Source organism: Geotrypetes seraphini, chromosome 7 (assembly GCF_902459505.1).
Source record: "Geotrypetes seraphini chromosome 7, aGeoSer1.1, whole genome shotgun sequence".
Taxonomy (NCBI): Eukaryota; Metazoa; Chordata; class Amphibia; order Gymnophiona; family Dermophiidae; genus Geotrypetes; species Geotrypetes seraphini.
This window is the reverse complement of record NC_047090.1, coordinates 101,116,370-101,143,955: the sequence shown is the minus strand read 5'-3', so window position 1 is coordinate 101,143,955 and position 27,586 is coordinate 101,116,370. Positions and strand designations below refer to the sequence as shown.

At 41.2% G+C, this 27,586-nt stretch overlaps 1 protein-coding gene across 5 annotated transcripts in view; it reads right to left on the bottom strand.

The window, feature by feature from the left end:
- The window catches only part of RAD51B (RAD51 paralog B), a 1,288,364-nt gene that overhangs the window by 247,748 nt on the left and 1,013,030 nt on the right, over positions 1–27,586 (bottom strand). The window contains exon 11 of one of the 5 annotated variants that reach the window (XM_033953095.1): positions 25,949–26,045. The exons of the other annotated variants lie outside the window; for them this stretch is intronic. Within the exon in view, the coding sequence (XP_033808986.1) occupies positions 25,949–26,045 (97 nt within the window). The remainder of the gene's footprint in view (positions 1–25,948; positions 26,046–27,586) is intronic. 5 annotated transcript variants of the gene reach the window in all.

Below are 27,586 nucleotides of genomic sequence, written 5' to 3'. Positions count from 1 at the left end.
AACCCACTATGATAGGCAGGGAAAAATGCTTGAGTAAACCACGTGTAATAAATGGTATATAGATACTTAAATAATTAAAAAATAATAATAGAACATGTCCTGCCATAATTCCTTAGAAATAAAACACAACAAAGGTGACCAATTGGTGCTCAGTCTCTTTTTATTGTAATTGACTCGACAGGACTGTGTTTCGGCCCACAAGGGCCTGCCTCAGGAGTCTTGTGGTTCAATCATGATAGATAAGACGTACAAAATCTCATATTCTTTCACTCGTCATGAAAAATATTTGTCTAAAGCCAGCGTGGACTGTTGACTACTGATAAGAGAATCGGCGTGTGCTGCTGTCCATCCCAAACAGTCCACGCTGGCTTTAGACAAATATTTTTCATGAAGAGTGAAAGAATATGAGATTTTGTATATCTTATCTATCATGATTGAACCACAAGACTCCTGAGACAGGCCCTTTTGGGCCAAAACATAGTTGTGTCGAGTCAATTACAATAAAAAGAGACTGAGCACCAATGGGTCACCTTTGTTGTGTTTTTTTTGCTGTTCACTTATGTGAAGGCAGATTCTCCTGTTGTTTTCCAAATAATTCCTTACAAAACATATCTTTGTATAATATTAACTACAACTCATAAAGGCTTGTACAAAAAAAAAAATGAGTTTTCAACAGTTTTCTGAAGTGCAGCATATCTCTGCATAAACGTATTGATTCTGGAATAATATTTCATAATACAGGTCCAACAGCAGAGAATGCAGTTTTCGCAGTGTGTCTGTATCTCACTTCCTGACTCTTCCTCACTTTTAACAATCCAAGACTGTCAGATCTTAAAGACCACTTTGATTTGTACCAACCCAGACTTTCCTTCAAATAATCAAGTAACTGACCATAAACTCCTTGGTGAACTAATTTTAAGATTTTATACTGTACATGAAATATAACATGCTTTGGCACTACAACTGGGAAAAGGCAAGAGCTGAATGCAAAATCCCTTCCTTCCTTTACCTTATTCATCACAGTATGATGATGTGCCACTTTAGTTGAAGTTTGCAGAACAAACAAGAGAAGTATTTACCGTAGTTTGCTTTAGCCTATGATGCATACTTATTTTTCTTCATGATTTCAAGGGGAACGGTGCTTTATTACTTTGTATCAGACTGGAATGTAGCCTCTTGACTCCATCACAGAGTTATTTATGATATGAAATATATTTTGCAAAGCTTTTAACATTTTCTGTGAATATGGTTTTTGTTTTGTTTTTTGAATACAAAATCTATAAAGTCATGTCGAAGGCTGAATGAACATCTGCCAATCTGTATGACTCTGGATCACGTACTGTCATCGGACTGGAAAAGGTTCAGGATATGCAACTGTTACTTATCCAAGAGAAACTTGGAAACTTGGAACTGTTTTTTCCTTAGTAGTCAATAGCCACTCTGCAAAGCTATCTCAAAACTGCTTCCTGCAATTCCCTTCCCCCATCCACATGAAACTTGTACTTACAAAGGCTAAATGTTCAAGGGTTTCCCACAAAGTTTTATCTGTCTGGACACAAATCAGTAGGTGGCTACACAAACAGAACAACTGGAAAAATGACAATCAGGAGAAGGAGGAAATCCATTACAGAACAGCTGTACAGCATTTTAACGCTGATGCCATATACTGTATATAGGACAAGTCGTTTTAGGATGTAAAACACAGCTGAATGTTTTCTGTAACTGTAACTTACACTGGATGTGTCTCAGTGGTTAAAACTACAGCCTCAGCACTCTGAGGTTGTGGGTTCAAACTCACACTCCTCCTTGTGACTCTGGGCAAGTCACTTAATCCCCCCCCCCCCCAATTGCTCCAGGTACATTAGATAGATTTGTGAGCTCACCAGGACAGACAGGGAAAAATGCTTGAGTACCTGAATATATGTAAATTCATGTAAACCATTCTATAGAACCACGGTATAGAAAATTGAATAAATAAATTTACTTCTGTTCTGACCAAACTAAAGCATGAACTGCAATAAGAATCACCATTCAAACTTTTTAACATATTTATTTATTTAATTCATTTTCTATCCCGTTCTCCCCAAAGAACTCAGAATGAGTTGCTGGTTGACATACGTGGAGGGGCATAATCAAAAGATACGTCTGAGTCCAATTTGGATGTAGGGCGCTAGTTGTCCAAAGTTGGCACCGGCTAAATGTGCATTCTCAAAAAGTACATCCAAAATATTTTTTTCCACTCAGAACAAGACCTTTTGGACGCTGGAGGGGCCAGCATTGTGATGGACTGGCCACCCAGATGTGGCAACAGAGGAGTGAGACATCTTAGAGGGCACTGCTGTGAACTTCACAAAAAGGGTCCCATGTAAACATCTCACCAGAACTCCCTTATAAGTTATAGTGAGCTCCCAAAAACCCACTATACCCACCTATCTACAACTCCAATAGCCCTTATGGCTGCAAGTTATACCTATATGACAGTAGAGTTTGGGGGGGGAGGGTCACATTTTTCACCATGAATGTAGTGGTTAGAGTGGCTTATGGGCCTGGGTCCTCCTTTCTATGGTTCACTAGCCCACCCCTCAGACTACCTCTGTGCAGCTCTACTAGGCTTTCCTATGCCAGGTGCTGATGTTCTAGAGGCAGTTATGTATGGTTTTATTCTGAACTTTTTTGATACAAGATTTTATCCTAATTCGATACATACTAGGGATCTAATACCAATATACATAGAGGTACATAATCGAAACAGAAATACTTCTAAAAACCCGCCTAAATCGGCACTTGGACAATCAAAAAGACAGGTCATCCAATTGCAAATAATCAAAACAGAATGCTAGGTATTATCAAGAAAGGTAGTACAGCCAGCACAAAAGAAGTTATCCTGCCATTGTATCGGGCGATGGTGTGCCCGCATCTGGAGTACCAATATTGGTTGCCGATACTTGAGAGGGTTCAGAAAAGAGCAACGAGATTGATAAAAGGTATGGAAAACCTTTCATATGCTGAAAGATTGGAGACACTGGGACTCTTTTCCCTGGAAAAGCGGGGGCTTAGAGGGGACATGATGGAGACTTACAAGATCATGAAGGGCATAGAGAAAGTGGAGAGGGACAGATTCTTCAAACTTTCGAAAACTACAAGAACGAGAGGGCATTCATAAAAATTAAGAGGGGACAGATTCAGAACCAATGCTAGGAAGTTCTTCTTCACCCAGAGGGTGGTGGACATCTGGAATGCGTTTCCAGAGGGCGTGGTAGGACAGAGTACGGTATTGGGTTTCAAGAAATGATTAGATGTTTTCCTGAAGGAAAAGGGGATTGAAGGGTATCGATATAGGATTAATATGCAGGTCCTGGACCTGATGGGCCACCGCGTGAGCAGACTGCTGGACATGATGAACCTCTGGTCTGACCCAGCAGAGGCACTTCTTATGTTCTTATGAAACAGGTTTTAGACGTATCTAAAAGCAGCTTAGGCCTTTTCACTGCTGCTGTATGCCTAGAGTGAAAAGGGACATTTTTGATGCAGGGGTTAAGGTGGGAGGTATGCGGGATTGGTCCGACCTGGACGTAGTCATTCTGCAGTGATAATTGAAAGTTTAATGAGACTTCCTAGACAGAACTTATACGTTGTGATTTAGGCGATCTAAAAACAGGTATAAGTGCCCAAAAGGAATCCAAAATGACCAGATAACCACTGCTGGGACAAAGTACAGACTCCCACATACTCTTCCAGTGATCACTGACCTCCCCTCACAGCCATAAAAATTGGAATAAAAACATATATACCTGCCTCCAGAACATCAGCACCTGACATAGGAAAGCCTAATAGAGCTACACAGAGGTGGCTTAAGTAGTCTGGGGGGTGGGCTAGTGAACCATAGAGGGAGGACCCAGGCCCATAAGCCATCCTAACTACAACATTCATGCTGAAAAATGTGAGGCCACCAAACCTCCCCCAAACCCTACTGTACTGCCATATAGCTGCCACCTGCAGCCATAAAGGCTATTGGAGTGGTAGACAGGTGGGTATAGTAGGTTTTGGGGGACTCACCATGATCTGCAAGGGAGTTTTTTTGTGAAGTTCACAGCAGTGCCCTGTAAGGTGCCCCACTACTCTATTGCCATGTCTGGGTGGCCAGTCCAGCATTTTGCTGACCCCTCCCATGTCCAAAAGGTTTTGTTCTAGGTGTTTTTGACTTGGGACAAATTTTGGGATGAGAATGGGGTATAAAGATAGACGATCAATCATCTGGCTATAGAAGTAGACGATTCTTGGAAAAAAAGTTTGGGACATATTTTTCGAGAATGGAATTTGGACGACTAGCATTCTAGGCCCAAAATGGACTTAGACTTTTTATTTTTATTATGCCGCTCATAGTGTACAGTTTACAGGTTACAATTTGCCCTAGTTCCAGTGCAAGGTTTTTCAATACCTTGAGCAGTTAGCATGGGCAAACTTACTGCCTCCTCAAGACATGTTAAGTGTATCTGTGTTAATTGCAAATAGTCTTAACGTGCAGTAAAGATCTTTTTAGTGTAGTAACTGCAGAAGACTTCCCTAGTAATCATTCAACCGGTACCATACAGCCTTTGCATGTATTACTACTACTATCCATTCAGTTGTGTCTGACCCTTAGATATTCTGTATGCCAGTCCTGAACATGCTTCCCTGTATTCCTTGGCTTCTTTCAATTGCTTGATGCTCATTCCCATATCATTCTTGATGGTATCCAGTCAACGGGCCTTTGGTTTTCCCTGTTTCCTTTTACCACTGACCATTTCAAATAGCACATCTTTTTCTAGTGAATTTGCCCTCATTACATGTCCACAATAGGTCAATTTCTGTCTGGTAATCTTGCCTTCCGGGGACAACTATGGGTTTATATGATCAAGAAAAAAATGTTATTTCAGCCTTCACATGCTGAGGAAAGTAAGATCTTGTTTCCATCAAAAACATTTTGCCATTCTCGTCCAATCCATCATCCTCTCCAGATTGGACTATTGCAATTCTATCTTCGTAAGCCTAACCAAGAAAAACCTTCACAGACTCCAACGGATTCAAAATGCCGCGGCCAAGCTTATCTTTTCAAAAATTAAGTTCGATCACGTCACACCGCTCCTTCTTAAGCTCCATTGGCTTCCGATAATTTCCAGAGTCCACTTCAAATGCATCTGTCTAACTTTCAAGATCGTCAACGGCATCCTTCCACCATTAATTCCGCTCTCTTGGAACTCCTCAAACCCTAATACCTCCAGACCCATCCAAAAATCGAAACTATCCTTCCCCTCACTAAAAGGCATTTCCCTCCCAGGAATACTAGGGACTTCCCTCTCCTTCAGACTCACCGAGCTCTGGAACAACCTCACCTCCCCTCTCCGTAACCTGAGTGCTCTTCAACCCTTCCGTAAACAGCTGAAAACCTGGTTATTCTCAAAAACCTAACATTACCTCCTCATTTGACATCCTAGCCCTCTAACTCCCCTCTTTCCTCTTATCTTCATCTAACCCTTCCTTGGAGTTCCTTTCTCATTACTATCCCTGTTAACCGTGCCGAGCTCCACGACTGAGGAGATGGCGCGGTATATAAACCTAAGGTTTAGTTTAGTTTAAGAACATCTTTGTTGGTGATTCTAGCAGTCGACGGGATTTGTAGAAGTCTTCTACAAATCCCATGGACAGCTAGGATCATCAACAAAGATGTTCTTGATCATATAAACCCAGAGTTGACCCGGAAGGCAAGACATCAATCTTTCTTCTATCTGCTTTCATAAGTGTCTATGTTTCGCAGCCATATGTCGTGATGGGGAACACAATTGCAGTGATCAGTATTTGATAGTAACTGAGATGTCCTTGCACTTCCATATTTGGTCCATGCTCACCATGGCTGCAAGCCCCATTGTTAATCAACGCTTGATCTCTGCTGTTGAACAATTAACTGCAAGTACAGTTTAATAAATAGGCCACTAATGCCATTAATCTGTAAGAACAAAAAAGGTTATAAACTATAATTTGGAATCATTTGGGTTTAAGATGCAACATGATTCTGTTTGAAATTTTCTTGCAGTGGCAAAAAAAAAAAAAAAAGTGACTTTGAATGAATGGATTACAGAGTTATCAACAAGTGAAAGACTAGAATTATGCAAACAGAGTAAATGCCACAATATTTTTATGTTTTAATAAATTTTATTTTTATTCAAAACACATAGAGGGCATTTTGATAGGACGTTTAAGTGTGACTGTGGAAGTTTGCACAAGTACATTCAAAAGTCCTGTTGGGAAAACAACCATTTATGAAACTGCAAAACATCTTTTTTTTTTTTTAATGGCTCATCTAGATGATCTGGCCCTTAGGATGTTTATCTTTTTTGGCCATTTTTGAAAATCAAAACATCCAAAACAAGTCCCTTTGGATATGGGAGGGACCTGCATTTTTTTTTTTAAATTATATATTTATTCAATTTTCCATAAACATCCAAGCATATTAATCTTGTACAGATAGTGTGGTTAACCAATAAAAAAATAAGGCATAGTTCATTCAACAAACAATAAGGATACCATACCAAGTGAAAAAAGTAGTATAGTTATAATTAATTAATCACACTCAAGTCCACTATCAGATCAAAGAATTACTGAGTAACAACATTTCAGGAAACATAAAGTTATAATGAAACTTAAATGTCTGCTGCTAAACCAGGAGCCCAAAATTTATTCATGAGTGATTATTGTTGTTATAGTTCCTTCTTTTTCTGCTCATTTTTGAGATATAAATGATGTCAAATGGCTCAGATGAAGAAAAACATATTTAAATGAATTATATCTAACTATGCATTTACAAGGATATCGGAGGAAAAAAATTCCTCCGATCTGAATCACCCCAGGTTTTAACAAAAGAAACTAACGATATCGTTTTTTAGTTTCCTTTGAAACATCAGGAAATATTTGAATATTCAGTCCCAGGAATGCTTTCCTCCTATTCTTGAAGAACATATTCAACAGCCAATCTCTATCCGGAGATAGAGCCATTGTGATTAACAGAGTAGCAGGAGTAACTAACTTTTGGTCAGAAGTTTCCAGCAATGTAGATATATCTAATGAAGATTGTCTTTGTACGTTTACTTCTGCCTATTGATTTTGCTGCAATATAATACACCCATGTAAGCGGGGGCAGGGATTCCTTAGGAATTTGCAAAATCTCAAGAAAATATCATTTTATCATTTCTCTGGGAGATATTGAGGAAATCTTTGGAAAGTTTATTAAACGTAGATTATTACTTCTATTATGATTTTCAAGATTTTCTAATTTCCTTCTCAATAAAATATTATCTTTGACCACTAAATCTTGATTTTGTTTTAATGTTGTAACTTCTTTTTCTATTTTTTGAATGTCCATTTTATGCACAATGAATTCATTTATTAATGTATTAATCTCTTCTTTGTTAATATTCATTTCTTTTTCCAAAGCTTTTATTTGGGGAGTAAAGGATTTCCCCAAATTCACAACTAAGTCCCAAATTGTTTCAAGTGTTATTTCCTGAGGTTTAATAAGTTCAAAAGAAGAACTTAGCATAGTTAGTGGAGGAATAGCCAATGTTTTTAACCTCAGAAACGACTCTCTTCTCCCCTGCTTGTGATGTTCCAGCCACAGCTTCATCTCCGGGAGAAAACTCAAACCGGGAGGTCTTCAACGCTATGCTCACCGAAAATTCAGCCTCAGGAGTCGAGAGCACTTCCTCTCCGGGTGTGTTCTCTTCTCACGGTGAGCTGGCTCTCTGTGGTGTAGGCTGCATGGGAGGCACTCTTGCATCGGGGCTAAGGGTGACATCGAGCACAGTAACAGACGCTGCTGGATCTTGTCAATCGTCAGAAGAGGAGCTTCAGAGCGTCGGGAGGCTCCACTGGTGCTTTTGCCCCGTCTCTTCGGCATCCACCTAAGTTCCAAATCGTTTGATGAGGAAAAGACTGCGAGGTAATCAGAAGCATTCAGTAGCAGTTAGGCATCCGTGGCCATCTTGGCTCATTAGTGGGCCTGCATTTTAATGGCCAGCCACATAGACATGCCAACAGAGCAGTGGGGCATCTTAGGATACACTGCTGTTAATGTCACATAAAGGGTGTCAGGTACACATTTCACCATAACCCCGTATAGTGTATGGGAGCCCTCCAAAGCTCCTCTAAAACATACTATATAAGGGTGGTTCACAGTAGTAAGGAAAAAAAAATCAACCTTGTCAAATCTTGTTTCCACAAGGCTTACTTTTGTTTACTTGGTATGTCTTACGTGTCAAATTTCAGCTTGATTAGACAATATTTAGAGGTCACTAGTGCATGTACTATTTGCTTGTGTGTTGTGTATGTAGGTGATTGTGCATAATTAGTTTGTATGGCGTCATGCAATTTGCGATCTGCTCCTGAAAACTGGCTCCTTGGGAAGTCAGTCTGTCAGCTGTCAACTGCTAGACTGCCATGCGGACTGGATGTTCTTCGACTAGTCAATTTTCATCACTATGATGAAGGAAAACCTTTACTGGAAAGCTATAAGTTGCCTTATGAGTCAGAAATGGTGATATGGGATCGAGCCAGGATACCAACACAACACAAACTCTTGCATTAGGAAGTTGTAGAAACTAAACAAATCAAACTGTTGCAAGCAAGGCACTCACAGCCATTTCCTGATCAATGGTTTCTGTCCAAGCACCTAGCAGCACTTGCCTTTTTTGATGATAGAATCACAACAGAAACAAAGCTATGAATGGTGCAAAATTTACAGCGTCCATCGTTGACACATTCCACAATGTCTCATGCGTACAGATGAAACAGAACCTGTGCACTTTGAAAGTCTTGTAACACAGAGAACACAGTCATTTTCTGATCTCTTGATTGAAGGAGGATCAACAAAAGCGAAAGAAAATATTCCTGAAGAAGCATCTCACAGAGTGGACTGATGATCCAGTTTTCAAGGAACTTTGGAATCAGGTATCCAAACTGACTGTTAATGATGCAGCAGAATGAGGGATACGCCTCATTGAAAAATACAATGATACTTTGTCAAAAGATGAAGAACAGAAGCAATTTGTTCTTTGGCTAGTGGCCAGTCACTGAAAGAAATTTCCTTCAGCATCAAAGGTGGCTCTTATGTCATAGATGGTTGATTATTTTTCGAGTTCACAAGAATTACAATACACTGTTGTCTAGCGGTAGTTTTAAAAAACAGAGAGGTGGGGTGACCCCTAAACTTTGTCTCAATTAAAATTTTGTGTGTTTTTCATTATCATATAAAGGAACAAAATTTTTGCCTTCTGGACAAATGAAATGCGTTTATTAATTTTTTGGGACCACCCTACCACTATACCTACCTACCACCCCAATAGCCCTTATGGTTGCAGGTGTCATCTATATGGCAGTACAGAAAATTTTGCACGAGTTTTGATGGCCTCACACTTTCCATCATAAAGGTAGAGTGGGTTATGGCCTGGATCCCTTTCTCTGTGGCTCAGTTCATTGCCCACCAGGCTACTCCAGACACATGCTTGCTGCTCTACTACGATTTCCCATAATATCTGCAGCTGTCATAGAGGCTGGTATATACTGTTTCTTTCACATCTCTGGAGGGAGAGAGGGGGGTCAGTGACCACTGGGGGGAGTGTGGGGGTTCATGCCTTCATGTATCCAATGATCATTTGGTTAGTTTGGGTACCTTTCTGGCCCTTATGCGCTTATAAAACAGGTCTAAGTCCGAAGGTCTAAATCACACCTTTGACTTCTTTAGAAAAGTTTGATTATCTCTGCAAGATATCCTAGTCTTAAGGCTGCTCTAATCCTGCTCAAAACACACCCCCTTAAGCTTTAGACTTACTGGAGGGCAAATGACCTGCAAGACATCTAAAAAGTTAGCTTTGAAAATCAGCACTTGGACGTTTTGACAATTAAAATGTCCAAGTGCCACTTTATGCCATTTTTTTTTTTTTAATGTGTTTCTATTTTGAAAATGAGCCCCATAATACACAACAAACTACTACTGGTACTATTATCTCTAGAGTACAACCAGACATACCCAGTGCTGTACAACATGAACAAAATACAAACTATGTATCTAAGACAATGATTAAACAGGGAAAAGGCATGTTCAGACCCTCCACTACTCCCAACAAACCCTCCCACCCAGTGGCGTAGCGAGGGTGAGAAGCGCCCGGGGCATCATCTCCACCCCTCCTCCTCCTGCTCTGCCCCTCCTGATCCCCCCTGCGTGCCACCCTTCCCTTCCCCTGTACCTCTAGTTGTTCATTGCCGTGGACTTCAATGTGCTCCTCTCGTGACCCTGTTGGCACCTCTGACGTCACTTCCTATGCGTGGCACCCGGAAGTGACATCAGCGGGATGACACAGTCACGAGGAGCACATTGAAGTTGTTGCTCAATAACTAGAGGTACAGGGAAAGTGAAGAGGGCACACGCGTGGCGAGGGGAGCAGTGGTAAAAGATGGGATGCTGGCGCCCCCAGCAACATGGCGTTTCCCCCCCCCTTCCTCTTCTTACTACACCACTGCTTCCACCAAAAAAAGTGGTTCCCTATCACCCCCCCCTTTGCTTCACTGAAGTTCAGATCTTAGACTTCTAAAATCCATTGAAGTCTACACCCACCTTTCTATATGCTAGTAAATCTGGGGAGTTGTTTGTCTGTCAGGATCTCCATTGATTGCCCCATCATTTTTGTCATTTGACTGGTGGCCTTTCAATGTGTTTCAGTGATTTAAACTGTTGGCAAATGGAAAGTTATTTTTGTTGGCAAAGTTCAAATTTGCACAAGAACTTGTAGTTGGCCTGCCTTCCTCCACCTGCTATGAAGTGACATTAACCAATACCCATCTTTTATACTGTTTCCTGTATGACAGCACTGAAAATTATTTTTAACATGCTATGTAATTCAAATAGTGTCAGTGCCAAATCATAAAGGTTAACAGTGAAAATACTGCATGGGATGGCTTTTAGTTGATGGAAAAGAACATCCCTCCCTAAAATACAGGGAAAATATTACATTTGATCTTACTCAGGCTGACCTATTGGCACACTCGAGGGGCTGAAGCGTTCTACACAGCCAACTGGATTCCATTCCTGGACTCTTTTTCTGCTTATCAAACCAGCATGGGCTGGGAATGTAGCTGAGGCAACTATGGGACAAGTTCTGTTTCCAGGTGGAACCTGATGTATAGAGGAGGCTGAACCAGGTCAGACTATTTAGAGATGTATAGCCATATGGAAATACAGACACTATATTATGGGTGTATGTGTTTACAATGCCTAGTCTGTTTAATTCATTATTAGTGCTGTGAGTTTCTACAGCCTGGTTGCAGAAGCCCCAGTAATCAGAGCTGCCTGTGGCTGACTGTTTAAGATTTGAACTAACTGCACCTGGAAAGATGGGGAGTTCCAACAAGTTCATACAGTGTGCAGATCTGCTGGCAGCAGTAAAACTGTCAGAGAACCAGATTAAGGGGTTTCTGAAAGCATAGCATGGAAGAAGCCAAGGCAGCCCTTGGATTCTTTAGGTAGCTACATCCCCAGAGAGGATTTAAGATCTTTTTTTGGTGCCAAAAGGATCTTTGAATTTTCTCCTGCCAACTGACCAAGTCATTCTAAGGACTGAGAGATAGTATATAAGCTTGAATTATTTGAGAGTTAGAAACATTCACGTAGAGTGCCTCTTTCACCAACAAGGAGAAGTAAAGTTGAGTTTGAAGTACAATACCTGGCGTGGTCTGAGTTCTTGGAGGAGTGAGGAGAATGTCTGTTGTGTGTGCTTGCAGAGGACCCCCAGCATGGAAGTTGGTCTTGGCCCTGGTCCCGAACAGCTAAAAATATCCAGGTACGGTTAAGGCAACCGCCTAGAACCCCAGGGTTAGAGATGTATTCACAAAGTTGGTATTACTATGAAATGAACAGTCCATTCCTGAATAAAACCAGTTAGAATGGTGTAACGAGCTTCCCAAATCTACCTCACAGACAGTTTTTCAGGATGCTACAATGAATATTCTTGAGATCAATTTGAATACACTAGAGACCAAATAGCTTTAACTCTATATCTAAGGAAGGTAGTATACAAGTACAAAGATAAAATAACCTATGCAAATTGATCTCTTGCATATTTATTGTGGGTATCCTGAAAATCTGACTGCTTTTTGAGGTGGTTAGTTCAGGTTTGCTATACTTCTGCCATAGTTGGTTTACAATCGAACTTTTTGAATAACAAACACTTCAATAAAGCTATACAGCTGCTACATAGCTGGTTTGGACTTAGTCAGAATTAGGATTACCAGATTTTATGTATCCTGACCCATGACCCTGCCTCCAGGCCCGCCCCCTCAAGTGCTCGGAGCCGCATCGGAAGGACATCTATACATGCACATGTGTTATGTGATGATGTCACATGCATATGTGCATGCACATGACATCATCGCTTTGCATCCGCACATGCGCAGATGCCCTCCCGAGCTGGAAGCTTTTCAAAACCTGGACAAAGTGCTGGGTTTTGAAAAGCCATCCGGATGCCCTTATATGTCCTCTAAAAAGAGGACATGTCTGGGTAAATCCTAGCCAGAATCCTTTTAAACTCTACTATAATATATGGTTCAGCTCATGGAAAGAGTATTATTTAGAATTCCAGAAGTTAACTAATATAAAGGGACTACTATCTGTAGAACTTAAAATGTCGAACACTCTTAGAAATGTAGTTTCAAAGGGGAAGACACTCTACTTGTGATACATTAGAAAACAATGCATCAAATAGAAGTATAAACTTTTTTTTTTATTACTGCAAAAATGTATTGTTGTTGGCCCAGCTGACCTTCTTATGCATTCGTCCTACACCAAACAAGGAAGGTCAGTTTACCATCCCTGCAGTCAGAACAGCCAGCTTGCAGGATATAGCTCATCCATAAGACTCTTTACTGGGGAAGGAGGGGGGAGTTATGTGATGATCACTGAGTGGATGCTCCAGGGCTTACCTCCGTGCTAAATCCTCCATAAAAATCATTTTAATCACAACTAAAGTGAACTGACTGTGCCCCAAGGCCTGGAATGTAGTATGTAGGCAGCAGTGAGTAAGTTAAGGAAGAGAAGTGGAGAAATACTGTAGCTCAACAGGGCATGCCAGTGCAAACATACAGAGACTGGAGAGTGAAGAATGAAGACAGCAAAATTGTGATTATAGCTATGCTGCCAGTGTTCACATTGCAGGTGAAAGCGGTAAAGGAGCTCACTCAAAGCTTAACAACTGTCTATGAGGATAAATTATCTAAATTCTTATCTTCCACAGGTTTAGAATCTCAAGCTACCAGCATATAGCAAGCAGAGAAGATACTGAGACAAGAGAATCAGGTGGATACAGTTGAGACTCAACTACAAGAGCTGGAGACAAGCCATACACACCTCGAGGAATACATTAAAGATCAAGAGAATAGAGGACATAGGAAGAGGTGAAAATTGTGGGTGTGCCTAAACAGATTGAAGTCCTAGAACTATGGGACTTGAGGATTGTTTTCTGGAGGCTTAGGGCCTAGATCCTGCTAGTGGGCCAGTTAAGATGCATGTGAGCAGAACGTCCTGTTGATGTACATAGAGATGGGAATGGAAGGACAAGTCTGTTCATAGCATACATTCTGAACGATGCTAAAAGAAACAAGCTCATGTTGATGTATAATAAGCATGAGTTGGAATACAAAGGAGCAAAATACTTCCTTTTCATGGCTTCTCTGTGCAACTTGCTGATAGTCAAAGGGCTCTGGCCCCATCCTGCACAGAACAGTACAAAAGGGGTATTCAATCTCAGTGCAATTCCATGACAACAGAACAGATACTTTTGACACATTGAGTAACCTCAAGGCCTTCACGGACAAGTTGCTACAGGAATAATCTGGAGGGAGTATCTAGAAGTATGTGGGATAGGGCAGTTCATAAGGTCAATAGGGATGGGCTGTTGATTGCAACAACATATCCCCTGATATTGCATATCATAAAGAAATGAAAACGAGCAGAAAAACATGACATTTTGAGGGGGGGTTTTTCTCTCCAAATATTGTGCACTATCTGCAAAGAAAGCACAGTATTTGCAAACAGTGAGCACATGCACAACCACAAATTTTTCTCTGTGCTGAATTGATAGCACAGCTCATTATCTTTGCTAAGTATTATTTGATTGTTGAAGGAGACTTTTATACTGAGGAAAAAAACATTGATATATTGTAAACCCTAAGGAAGCCACTCAAGGATGTAGAACAGAGAAAAATTAATTCAATGATTACTGAACTGGAAATGTGATAGATTACTGGAAAACTCTCTACCCACAGGAGATAGACTACTTTTTACTCAAATGGCAATAGAGTATATGCAAGGCTAGACTATGCGCTAATGTCTTAATGCTGTTTGCAAAATTGCAAGAAGCCAAAAGGGAGGAGGTTATCATTTTGGACCATTCAATGATTTAGATGGTATTTGGATGGCTAGAAGAGATGAGATATTTTATTTAAAAACAATCCTGCTTTGTACATGGACAAGAATTTTAGGACCTACCTCAGGCAAGCTTGGCAAGAATGTGACATTGAAAACAATACAGGGGATGTGGGCTCCATTACATTTTAGGAAGTGTCAGAAGCTGGAACAGGTTAAGAATCTTTTTGTCAAAAGGAAAGATCTCCCAGTCTCATTAATGAGAAGGGCGGCCTTAATAAAAATGTTGTTTCCACTACAAATGATGCCAATTAGGTGAAGAGGACATAATACCACCCATCTGGGAAGCAGCAAATGGGTAGTGTTGGAGGTAGATGATCGTGTTTTATGCGACAACATCAAATTTATACTGTGCAGAAGAAAGACCTAGCAATCTACTTCTGTATTCTGCCAGAAAACTTGATGATGATGAGACATAAAGAATCGACATATAATGCTGGAAGATAGTCCCCTAGTCAGAAGGCACACGTTGAAAACAACAATGGGGATGACGCTGGAGGACCTTTCCCGACTAGCACAAAAATGATTTCTTTTTAGATCTGCAAGTAAGAATAGATGGTGTAGTGGTGAGTAAAAAACCATGGTGCAGTGGTGGAGATTGCAAAATAGAAGATTAATCTGAAAACCAGAGGGTCATACAAGACTCTGGAGTGGCAGTGCTATTACCAACTGTGGAAAAGCCTGTAGAGCAGATTGACGTTGACAATTAGGAGAGAGGCCGGGAGGGTGGAGGTGGTTAGGAGTATTTGAAGGAATGTGTGGGAGGAATAAAAACTGAAACGGGGAGGGACAATATGTTAATATATATGACAGAAGTAAATTTATTTGACAAGTGTTTGGAAGTATTGGTAGAAAATATATGAAACTCTAATTCACTTGTTTCCATTGCTAACAAAGGCCAGCTTTTATCAAGCTGCGTGAGCCGCTATGGTAAATGCTCAGACGCTCATAGAATTACCTCACCAGCCCGCATTAAAATCCTCTAGCGTACCTTGGTATAAGAGGCAGAAAGATAGTTAAAACAAAAACTGTATTATAAGCAAACTTATCCTTAATAGCACATATAACCAACCTCAAGTTCCCTCTTGCCCTGCATTTGGAAGGAAATTCCCAGCCGAATTTTTTAGTAAAAAAAAAAAAAAAAAAGATCAGTTTTCTTCTTTATCCTCTTTAGAAAAAAGTATCTTGTCCAATGCTTCATTGTATGTCCCACAACATGTTCCAGAATGTCCCACACACAGCTGTTGAAAGTTGGCCAATCTAAATCAACTTGTTTGATTCACTGCACTCTGAGTTTCTGGGAAACCTAAAATTATTTGGCATTAAGAAAAAAAGATTCAAGTACAAGAATTACATCAATCATTCTCATTGACATGAGCAGAGTCCGTGCGGCTGTGCAAGTAACCAGAGCAGGAGTAATTCATATCTTGGATTGGAGAAATCCATGTAGGTCAGACAGTTACTAGAGATGAATAAAAGTATATGCTTTTAGTGCAAAATCATGTTTGTGGACCCATCTGTGGTGGCACATTTTCCAGAGTACTCTATCTTTTGGAAGCTGTATATTTTTTTCTGTCCCCAACATAACTTTTTCAACAGCTCATATTATGTTCCTCTGCTCTATTTGTCCTCTAGAGGCCCAAAATAATTTGTGTGAATCAAGTCCACTGTCCATTTAATAGAGAACTAAACAGATCAGTTGATAATAAAGTCGAAAACTTCAGATCATTTTACACCAGCTTCTAAATTAGCTAAATTAGCTGCATCCTTGAAAATTATATAGGGCCTGATATTGAGTCCAAACAGTGACCATTCTAAGTTACAGTATGTGCTAGTGCTTAGCTTGGTATATTTTATGCCACAATTTGCAAAGGTAGTTATGTGGAAGTTATAGATACTGCAGTCATAGGGTTACCGATATACCCCAACCCAGCCCCGTTCTGCCCAGGTCATGCCCTATTCTACCCCAGCCCAGCCCCACCCCAGCCCTCTTCTCCTTAAGCTTGGAGCCACGTCTGTAGGACCTACGAGCATGCACAGATGCAATGCAAAGTCACATGCATGCACATATGCATAAGATGTCATCATGTTTCAACTGCACATGCTCCGAGGCCCTTCAGACGCGGCCACAAACTAGAAAACCTGAACAAACTGTTGCTTTTAAAAAATCCTGCCGGACACCTAGACAGTCCTCTAAAAAGAGGACATATCTGGGTAAATTTGGACGTCTGGTAATCCTATGCAGTCATTATGCCAGCACTATTTTAATTTAGGCCTGCTGAATAGTAGGCCTAAACTATACAATGGAAGATATCCATAAAGAACTAGAAAAGCATTGATGCCTCTGTATAAGTCATTGATGAGGTCCCACTTGAAATATTGTGTTCAGTTTTAGAAGCTGTATAAGGCGATAAAAATCCTTGAAGCAGTTCAGACAAAAGTGACAAAAATGGTATTGGGTTTGCACCACAAGATATATGAGGAGAGTCCTGAGGACCTGAAGATGTATATCCTGGAGGAAAGGAGAGAAAGTGGTGATATGATACAGACATTCAAATATTTGAATGGTATTAATCTACAAACAAACCTTTTCCAGAGACAGAAGGATAGAGGGCACAAATTGAAGTTGCAGGGGGGTTGGCTCAGCAATAATGTCAGGAAGTACTTTTCAAGGAAAGGGTGGTAGGTTCCTGGTGGTGGAGGTGAAAACAGTGATAGAATTCAAAAATAGTTTGGGATAAACATAAAGAAACCCTGTATGGAAAAAAAAATGGAACAAAACAAACAGTGGTGTTTAGATGGCAACTCCAGAAACTGGGAGGCAAAGAGGGGTCTTTTCAAAACATAAATCTAAGTCCAGTTTGGACTTATGTCACTAGACATTCAAAGTCAGCAGTAAGAAATGCCTATTTTCAACAGGCAAACCACCATACGTCTAGAAATAATTTCTTTTTAAAATCCTCTATCTGGACGTCCAGGCCATTGGGACACCCAGACCGCCAGGACGTCTATCTGTATACCAGATTGTTGACCAAAATTTCATCCAAGTCGCAAACACCCAGAACAAGACCATTTGGACTGGGAGGGGCCAGTCCTGTAATGGCAACAGAGAAGTGGGACACCTTAGAAGGCACTTCTGTGAACTTCATATAAAGGGTGCCAGATAAACATCTCACCAGAAATCCCTTAAAGCTTATGATGAGCTCCCCCCAAACCCACTATAGCCACTTGTCTACAACCTCAATAGCTCTTATGGCTACAGGTGGCACCTATATGGCAGATGAGTAGGGTTTTGAGGGGTTTTGGTGGGTTCACTTTTCCACCATAAATGTACTGGTTAGAGTGGCTTATGGAACTTGCTACTCCTCTCTATAGTTCATTAGCCCATCCACCAGGCTACTTAAGACTTTCCTATACCAGCTCTACTAGACTTTCCTATATCAGGTGCTAATGTTCTGGAGACTAAAATTACGCCAGGTGTACACCTGGCTGGGCCTCCGTGAGTGCGGATTGCCGGACTTGATGGACCGAAGGTCTGATCCGGAGATGGCAGTTCTTATGTTCTTATGAGACAGGTTAGTACATTTGTATTCTGATCTTTTTTTCAAGTTTCAAGTTTATTAGGTGTTTATATACCGCCTATCAAGATTATCAAAGTGGTTTTACAATCAGGTACTCAAATATTTACCCTATCTGTCCTGGTGGGCTCAATCTATCTAACATACCTGAAACATAGAAACATAGAAATAGACGGCAGATAAGGGCCACGGCCCATCCAGTCTGTCCACCTTAAAGACCCTCCCCTACCTTTCTTTGTGAATAGATCCCACGTGTTTGTCCCATTTGGCCTTAAAATCAGGCACGCTGCTGGCCTCAATAACCTGAAGTGGGAGACTATTCCAGCGATCAACCACCCTTTCAGTGAAAAAGAATTTCCTCGTGTCCCCATGCAGTTTTCTGCCCCTAATTTTCCACGGATGCCCCCTTGTTGCCGCTGGACCCTTGAAGCAGAAGATATCTTCTTCCATCTCGATGCGGCCTGTGAGATGTTTGAATGTCTCAATCATGTCACCCCTCTCTCTGCGCTCCTCGAGTGAGTATAGCTGTAATTTATCCAGCCTTTCTTCGTACGGGAGATCCTTGAGTCCCGAGACCATCCGGGTGGCCATTCTCTGGACCGATTCCAGTCTCAGCACATCCTTACGATAATGCGGCCTCCAGAATTGCACACAGTATTCCATGTGGGGCCTCACCATTGACCTATACAATGGCATAATGACTTACGGCTTACGGCTGACGAAACCCCTCCGTATGCAACCTATGATTTGTCTTGCCTTGGATGAAGCTTGCTCCACTTGATTGGCAGCTTTCATGTCCTCACTGACGATCACCCCTAAGTCTCGTTCAGCTACCGTTTTTGTTAGGATCTCTCCATTAAGGGTGTATATCTTACATGGGTTATGGCCGCCCAGGTGCATAACTTTGCATTTCTTGGCATTGAAGCTGAGTTGCCAGTCCCTAGACCAGCGCTCCAGGAGGAGCAGGTTGTGCATCATGTTGTCAGGCATTTAATCTTCGTCCGTTGGGTTGATGCCCACAACATTGCCTAGTTTGGTGTCATCGGCAAATAATGCCATTTTACCACGCAGTCCATCTGCTAAGTCACTTATAAAGATGTTGAATAGGATCGGGCCCAGGACCGAGCCCTGCGGCACCCCACTGATCACCTCCGTCATTTCTGAGGGAGTGACGTTCACCACCACCCTCTGAAGTCTACCTCCAAGCCAGTTCCCAACCCATTTCATCAATGTATCGCCCAATCCCATAGAACTCATCTTGCTTAGTAACCTGCGGTGTGGTACGCTATCGAATGCTTTGCTGAAGTCTAGGTACACTATGTCCAGGGACTCCCCTACATCCAGCTTCCCCGTCACCCAGTCAAAGAAGCTGATTAGGTTGGATTGGCATGACCTCCCCTTAGTAAATCCGTGTTGACGGGGGTCCCGTAGATTCTCCTCATCTAGGATCGTATCCAATTGATGTTTGATAAGAGTTTCCATTAGTTTGCTCACTATTGATGTGAGACTCACCGGTCTGTAGTTTGCCGTCTCCATCTTGGAGCCTTTCTTGTGGAGTGGAATAACGTTAGCCGTCTTCCAGTCCATCGGGACGCTGCCTGTACTGAGGGAGAGGTTGAAGAGTGCGGACAGTGGCTCCGCCAAGACCTCACTCAACTCCCTAAGCACCCTGGGGTGCAGGTTGTCAGGTCCCATCGCCTTGTTAACCTTGAGTTTTGTCAGCTCACCGTAGACACTGCTGGGCATAAACTTGAAGTTACTAAACGGGTCAATTGAGGCAACCCTTGTCTGTAGCTGAGGGCCAAGCCCCGGTGCTTCTCTGGTAAATATTGAGCAGAAGTAGTCATTAAGCAGCTGTGCTTTTTCTGAGTCTTTTTCCACGTAGCCTCCGTCTGGTTTCTTAAGACGTACAATCCCTCCTGAGTTTTTACTTCTGTCACTGATATATCTGAAGAATGACTTATCTCCCTTCTTGATGTTCTTAGCTAGAGATTCCTCCATGTGGAATTTAGCCACTCTGACAGCTGTTTTGACGGCCTTTGACTTTGTCAGGTAGTCTGCTCTAAAGTCCTGTTTTCCCGATTGTTTGTAAGATATGAATGCTTTTTTCTTCTCCTTGATGAGGTCAGAGATCTCCGCAGTGAACCACTGCAGCTTATTGTTCCTCTGTCGTTTACTTATTAATTTAACATAGCGGTTTGTCGCTTCTTGTATGGTGGCTTTCAAAGTTGACCACATCTCTTCCACGCTATTGGTCTCTGCCTGGCTATGTAGCGCCTGGTGGACAAAGGAACCCATGTCTTGGAAATTTGTGTCCCTGAAATTGAGGACCTTGGTCAGTGTGGTAGTTTTAGTGAAACCTTTCTTAAGATTGAACCATACCATGTTGTGGTCACTGGAGGCCAAAGTGTCGCCCACCGAGACCTCTGTGACACTTTCACCATTGGTAAGTACAAGGTCCAGAATTGCTTGATCCCTTGTTGGGTCCAACGCCAGTTGCCTGAGCCCAGCTCCCTTCATAGAGTTTAATAACCTCCTGTTGCTGCCGGAAGCAGAGGTAAGTGTAACCCAATCCACATCAGGCATGTTGAAGTCACCTAATAATACTGTGTCCCCACGCAATGTGATATTTTCTATATCTCCTATAATTTCTAAATCCAGGTCACCCTTTTGTTTTGGGGGTCTGTAGATTATGCCAAGGTACAGGCATTTGTCCTTCCCTCTGGCCATATTAACCCAAAGGGATTCCCCAGTGTATTGGACATCTGTGATTCTTGTGACCTTAATGTCATCTTTAGTATATAATGCTACTCCTCCTCCCATTCTGCCCTCCCTGTCCCGGCGAAGCAAATTGTAACCCGGTATGACCATGTCCCACCCGTGGGAGTCTGTGAGCCAGGTCTCGGATATCGCCACCACATCCAGGTCGGCATTCCTTATTTCTGTTTCCAATTCCAGGATTTTGTTTCCCAAACTGTGTGCGTTGATGTACATAGCCTTCCATGTTATATTTTTGTTACATCCCGGTCGGGGTATTCCCGTTTGAGCTTCTTGAATTCCTTTAGCATTCTTTGTGCTCACTGCAGTCCCAGAACTATAATGTGTACACCCCCTAGTCCCTGAATTACAATGTGACCCATGATGCTGACGTGAACATATCCCCGGTTCAAAAGTGTGTGTACTCGCCCCTGACCCTTCATTTTGGTGACTACCTACCTTTGACTCTAGAAAGTATTGGCAGCTTTGTTCGCCAGGAATGTAGTTTGTGCATGTACCCTCCCCCGACTTACCTAGTTTAAAGCCCTGTCAAGTAGGCGGGCTAGACGGTGTCCAAGAACATTCTTCCCTCTTCTGGTCAAGTGAAGGATATGAAGGACTGAGTGAGCACTAGGGGAATGTGGGGGTGTCTTACCTTGATGCATGCAGTGGTCATCTGGTCAGTTTGAGCACCTTTGTGGCACTTTGACCCTTCTAAAACAGGTCTAGTTCCAAACGTATAAGTTCCATCCATGATGTCTTGCAAAATGTTTGATTATTGCTGCAAGACATCCGTGTCTAACCCGCTCTTAAACCCGCCCAAAGCCCACTCATAACATGCCATCTCATGCTCTGAACATAAAGAGGTTGGAATACCTCACTAGATGTACAGGAAACAGTTTTGATTATCAGCACATGGATGTCCTGGCAATCAGGACATCCAAGTGCCGATTTAGGATGCTTTTTGGACATCTATGTTTTTTGATTATGAGTCTGATAGCCAGTAGTACCAGGCAGACTTCTACAGTTTGAGCCTTAATCATGGCTGGATAAATTTGGATGGGCTTGAGTGGGACTTTGTCGACAACTTCTGTAGTTGGAGAACGATGTCAGTGCCAGGCAGATTTCTACAGTCTGTGCCCTGAAAATGGCAAGAACAAATCAAGAACAAGTATGCATACCTTATGCTATGAGTTTATCTAATTTAACCTAAGATTTGTGCATCGCTCTGTGCCTAAAAAGGATCAAAGCGATTTACAATGTTAATAACTTGTGCAGATCATAGGGAACAAAAATTATCAGAAGCCAATGAACATTCAGTTATACAGAGAACTCAGGTAACACTACAGGTGCTGGCTAAAGCAAATTTCATACAGACCAGAGTAGATATGATTCGAACTATTATATGATAGTGCCAAAGTTAATGGAATGAAAAATGTTCTCTATACTTAGCTGTGAGGGTCTAAAGCAGTTGTTGCTGGATCTGTCCTGTATGTTTATCTTATAGAAATGTTTTTAATTTCCTTCTGGATTTTAGACAGCAGGTTTCCTTTCTAGTGTTTTACAGTAGGTTGTTCCATGTTTGATGGCAACATAGCTAAACAACTAATTGAAGATGCGTTTGTACTTGGTATCTTTGGGTGAGGGGAGGATCATCTGCGATCTGTTGGTGATTCAGGTTGATGTGAAGTAGAGCTTTGAGAACAATTGGATTAACTCCTCTGATGAGCAATTGTTGCAAATGTGAAATATAATGCATGATGTTTTGAAGGAGATCCAAGAGGTCATGGGTAACCAGTGAAACTTGTGGTAGTACTCTGTCACAGAGTCTAATTTCTTAAGCCTGAATATCAGTCTAATTGCTGTATTTAAGATGAGTGGTAGTCTGTATGGATATTTGGTGCTTAGACTTGTATATAAGGAGTTGCAATAGTCTAGTTGGAAGACACTGAGCATTTGAACTAATAAAGCAAAGTGGCGTTCATAGAAGAAGGGTCTGATCAGATGCAGTCGTTTCATGATAAAGATGTGTTTTTTTTCCAGAGGTTTGAGATTTGTGGAGCCTATGAAAGAGTAGAGTCTAGGTTAATACCAAGGATTTTGAATGAATTTTGCACAGTAAAAGTGGTTCCAGACCATAGGATGATAAGATATCGGAACCAATTATTGGGAAATGTTGAACCAACGTAAATTAGTCCTGGCAGTGTTTAGCTTGAGTTTGTTATTGTTTACCCAGATAGAAATTTAGCTTATTCCTTCTGTGATTTTTTTTCTGAGTTGGGGGCAGACAGATTGACTTGTATTAGTAGGAAAATTTCATCTACTTAGGTTAGTTGTTCTCCATTTATGAATTTGATTTCTCCAAGAGAACTCATGAATATGTTGAATAAGACTGGGGATAAAGGGGAACCCTGAGGTACACCACAAAAAGATTTCCAGCTTTCAGAGGGGTTGTCTTTCCACAAGATGTATTCTCGATTGGTTAGAAAGCAGTTAAACTAATCAAGTACTGATCCCCCTATTCTAATTTCAGAAAGTTTTGACAATAGAAGGCTACGATCCATTAAATCAAAGGCTGCTGAGATGTCGAATTCTAGTAGGATTGCTCGTTTTCCTTTGCATAGATATTGCTTGATGTTAATGTGAGAAGTAGTAATTTGGTGCTGATTTGGGCCCTGAGCCGTATTGTGTTGGATGTAGGCAAGAGTGTTCAATATATTTGTTCAGTTGTTTGCAAACTACAGTTTTAAGTAATTTACCTCTCCCTCTCCCTTTTCCATAACCGCATAAGAGGTTTTTAGCACCAGCTGGCGCGCTGAATGCTCTGCGCTGTTCCGATAATCACAGAGTTCCTATGAGCGTTAAAGCAGCGCAGATAATTCAGCATATCAGCTGGCACTAAAAACCTCTTGTGCGGTTTTGTAAAAGTTGATTTAGTCAATATAGGGATTCCTGCAATTGGTCTATAGTTGGAAGGAATGGATATGTCTATATTCTGGGTTTTGGGAATAGGAGTTAAGGCTATGCGGTCCATTTGGTGTGGTAAGTTGCCATCATGGAGCAAGGTGTTGAGAATTGGTGTTGAGAAATCTGGTTAGCCATTGATTAATGGCTTCTGGTGCAACTGCTAATAGTTTATTGGGGAATGTGTCAAGGGTAGAGAATGACACGGTGACAAAATTCATCACCGTTCCCATCCCCGTGGATAACCGCGGGAAACCATCTTCATGTCATTCTTTAAGGAGAGAGGGAAGAATCAGAGTATGAATGGCCACAACCACTGACCCACAAGCTTTGCTTTGAAGAATGCTGGTGTAGAAGGACTGAGGTTGAAATAGACACCAGAAAATGACATGGGATTATTTCCCACGGTTATCCGCGGGGACGGGAACGGTGATGAATTTTGTCACCGTGTCATTCTCTAGTCAAGGGTACTGCTGTATGTAGATAGTTTAGTGAGATGCGTAGTAACTTCTGTTTTAGTTAAAGGGGAGAGGTTAGTCCAAATTTGGTCTGCAGGACAATGGTCTTCGAAAGTGGGTTTTTATGGTAGGTCGATTTTGAAGGTGCTAGCCATCTGCTTTATATCTTCTTGAATTTTCTTTATCTAAGAAATCTGCTAATTCTTGAGCGTTTGGTTAGGAGATTATGTTTGATAGGCCTGGCACAGGGGGTGCTGTTAGTGTACGCATTATATGAAAGAGTTTCTTAGCATCAAGGTTGCCATTTTCTATTCCTGTGGCAAACTATTCTTTTTTGTTTCCACTACATGGTATTTGTAGGTATTAATTGCTGTCTTCCATAATAATCTGTGTTTTGGGAATTTACTTTTTTGCCACTTTCATGGTCTTCACAGTGTACCATGGTGTGTGTTTACTAGAATGCATAATGCAATATTTCAGGGGAACTTTGGAGTCAAGAGCTTGTGATATGGAAATATTCCAATGATCAATCATATAACTGAGGGGCTTAAAAGTTATTCTCATAAATTTAAGTCTGCTATTCGTTTGCCTAGATTTATGAGCCTGATTTATGTTTAGTACTGCACTACTAACTTCTTTTCCCTGACCTAAATCCATCCCTGTTGCCACCTACCTTTTTTTATTCCTAACTTCAAGAGTGTATGGAAATTTTGAGTAAAAACTTATGCTGAGTATCCTTGGTAGAATGGACTTAAGCACACATACTTTTTCAGTTTTCCTGGCAACATATATTTTTTTTGATCTTCTGGAGCTATATGTAATTTATAACAGACACCTTGTTCAGCAAACCTTTTACAAAATATCAAAGATTCAGGTCCAAAACTTTACAGGTTTCATTTTATTCATAGGTTTTTTGTTTTGTTTTGTTTTGTTCCTGGGCAAAATAGTGCTCAAATGCACTATTGCACACTAGTGTGCACTATTTTTCATTAGTGTACCTATTGTGCAATATTTTTCATTAGTGTACCTTTTCTCTGACATCAGGGGACAGGACTTCAAGGGGGAGAGGAGAGTCGGGGCGGGCGAAAGGAGAGTCGGGCTGGCCAGAGGAGAGTCGGGGCGGGCGAAAGGAGAGTCGGGCTGGCCAGAGGAGAGTCGGGGCGGGCGAAAGGAGAGTCGGGCGACGACGGGAGAGTCGGGGTGGCATGCGCTGTATACGGGTGTGCGCGGTATATAAAAATTTATTTACATAAATTACAGTTTCCCACGTGCTATACCCGTGTGCGTGTTTTACACAGGTGCGCGGTATATGAGTGAAAATACGGTACTCATTGTGGATATCCTGAAAACCTGACTGGCTGCGGTGCCTCCAGGATCAGGTTTGGGAACTACGGGTAGCTGAATTACATTGGACACAGTTTTGTGCTCTGTCTACTCGATAACACCTCTCTTACACTTAGATATGGAAGACTACCAGATATGAAACTGAGAAATGTTTCTATTTATCGAGCAGAGCAATATAAAGAATCATTCACAGCAATTTGTTCTGTAATTTGTGGTTTTGGGCTGAGTATGCTAAGAGACAGCATGACCTCAGTGAGAACCCAGCAGTGACCATTAGAAGCATAATAAATCTATTTAGAAACACTTTGGGGTTAACCTTGAGTTACTGTGAGTGCTTATCTTACATTGTAGTCAATCCTCCATGTTCTGCTGACCTCAGATGAATTCCTCCAAAAAGGAAATTGTTTATAACTTCTTCATGTACAATTGGGGGCTTTTTTCCTTTAATCAGGAAGAAACAAAAAGCTGTGATATGAGAAATAAAGCCAATGTCATAAATAGAATATCATTTTCAAGCAGTTTCAGTTGATTTACATGGGTGGTTTTTTTTTTCTTTTTTTCTAAGAAAGATATTTTGACTTTCATGATAAATCCAACCCGTCAAATAATATGATTTTCCGAAGGATGTAATAGCATTTATAAGGGAGGATTAATGCTAAGATGAAGTCAAACAGAAGAATCTGAAAAAAATGCATGTTAAGTCAATTTGATTTGCTGAAGCATGACATTAGTGCTTTACTAAATGCCTTCTTTCACTGATTTTGCTCCAGATTATTCATGCTAAAAGCTTCCCATTGACAAATATTACACAAATGTTACTATGAAACCCAGCCTTATGGAACCAGTTTTAGCTGGTGATCATAATTATTGCCTTATCAGGGTTAAAACCCTTAGGTTCACCTTTTGCCTTCAGCTACTCCAGATGGGGCATTAATTGGCAGCAAATGCCCTGAACATCAGAGATTATTGATTGATTAAGCCACAGTACAAATAAATTAAAGTCCCGTAAATGATCCTTTTTAATGTAATATCCTGGAGGTACATAAATAGAGCTGCCCTTGAAAACTGAAGAGAGGCACCACAGAGTAAGATGACTACTGCTATTTATCATTTCTATAGCTCTTCTAGACGTACACAGCGCTGTACATTCAGTAGAAGTCAGCTGACATGTTTAGGATGCTTCTGCTGTACCTAACTAGCTGCTCTGAAAATTCTCTGAGTGTAGCAGACATAAAAATAAGAAATAGTTCTCCTTTTGACCATATCCACAATGAATATGCATGAGAGAGGTTTGCCTGCACTGCCTTCTTGGTATGCAAATCTCTCTCATGCATGTTCATTGGGATATCCTAAAAACCTGGCCTGCCTATAGATCTCGAGGACCGGAACTGAGCAACCCTGCTCTACTGTAATGTTTCATTGTTTCTAAGTGATTATTCTTTGAGTGCACTCTTGAGCTGACTTTTTTTTTTTTGTAAGGTGAGGGCCCTTGCAGGGGAATTAGGCTGCTATGATTGTCTAACGCCAAGAATAATCAGTAGTCCATATTTAATTTCTATAGATGTGTTTACAGATATGAAGGTCATAACAATGGAAGCAAAATATTATTTTGTTGATTTTTTTTAATGCTCAATTTCTTTATTGATCATTGTTTTACAAAAGAAAACATTCCCTGCCATCCCATGGCTTTATATATGTATTTTAAAAAAATTGTTGAAGAGTCTTTCATGAAGGACTTTATCACAAGCCATCTGAAAATTCAAATACACTTTTACACTTATGATTCTTTGACCATGGAAGCACAGGATGCTCATCTCAGAACACTGTATTCTTTTGACCATACAGTCAAACCTCGGTTTATGAGTGCACCAGTTTGCGAGTGTTTTGCAAGATGAGCAAAACATTCGCAAAATCAGCGCCTCGGAAACCGAATTTGACTCGGTTTACAAGCACATACACCCCCCACCCCCCGCGATCCGGCA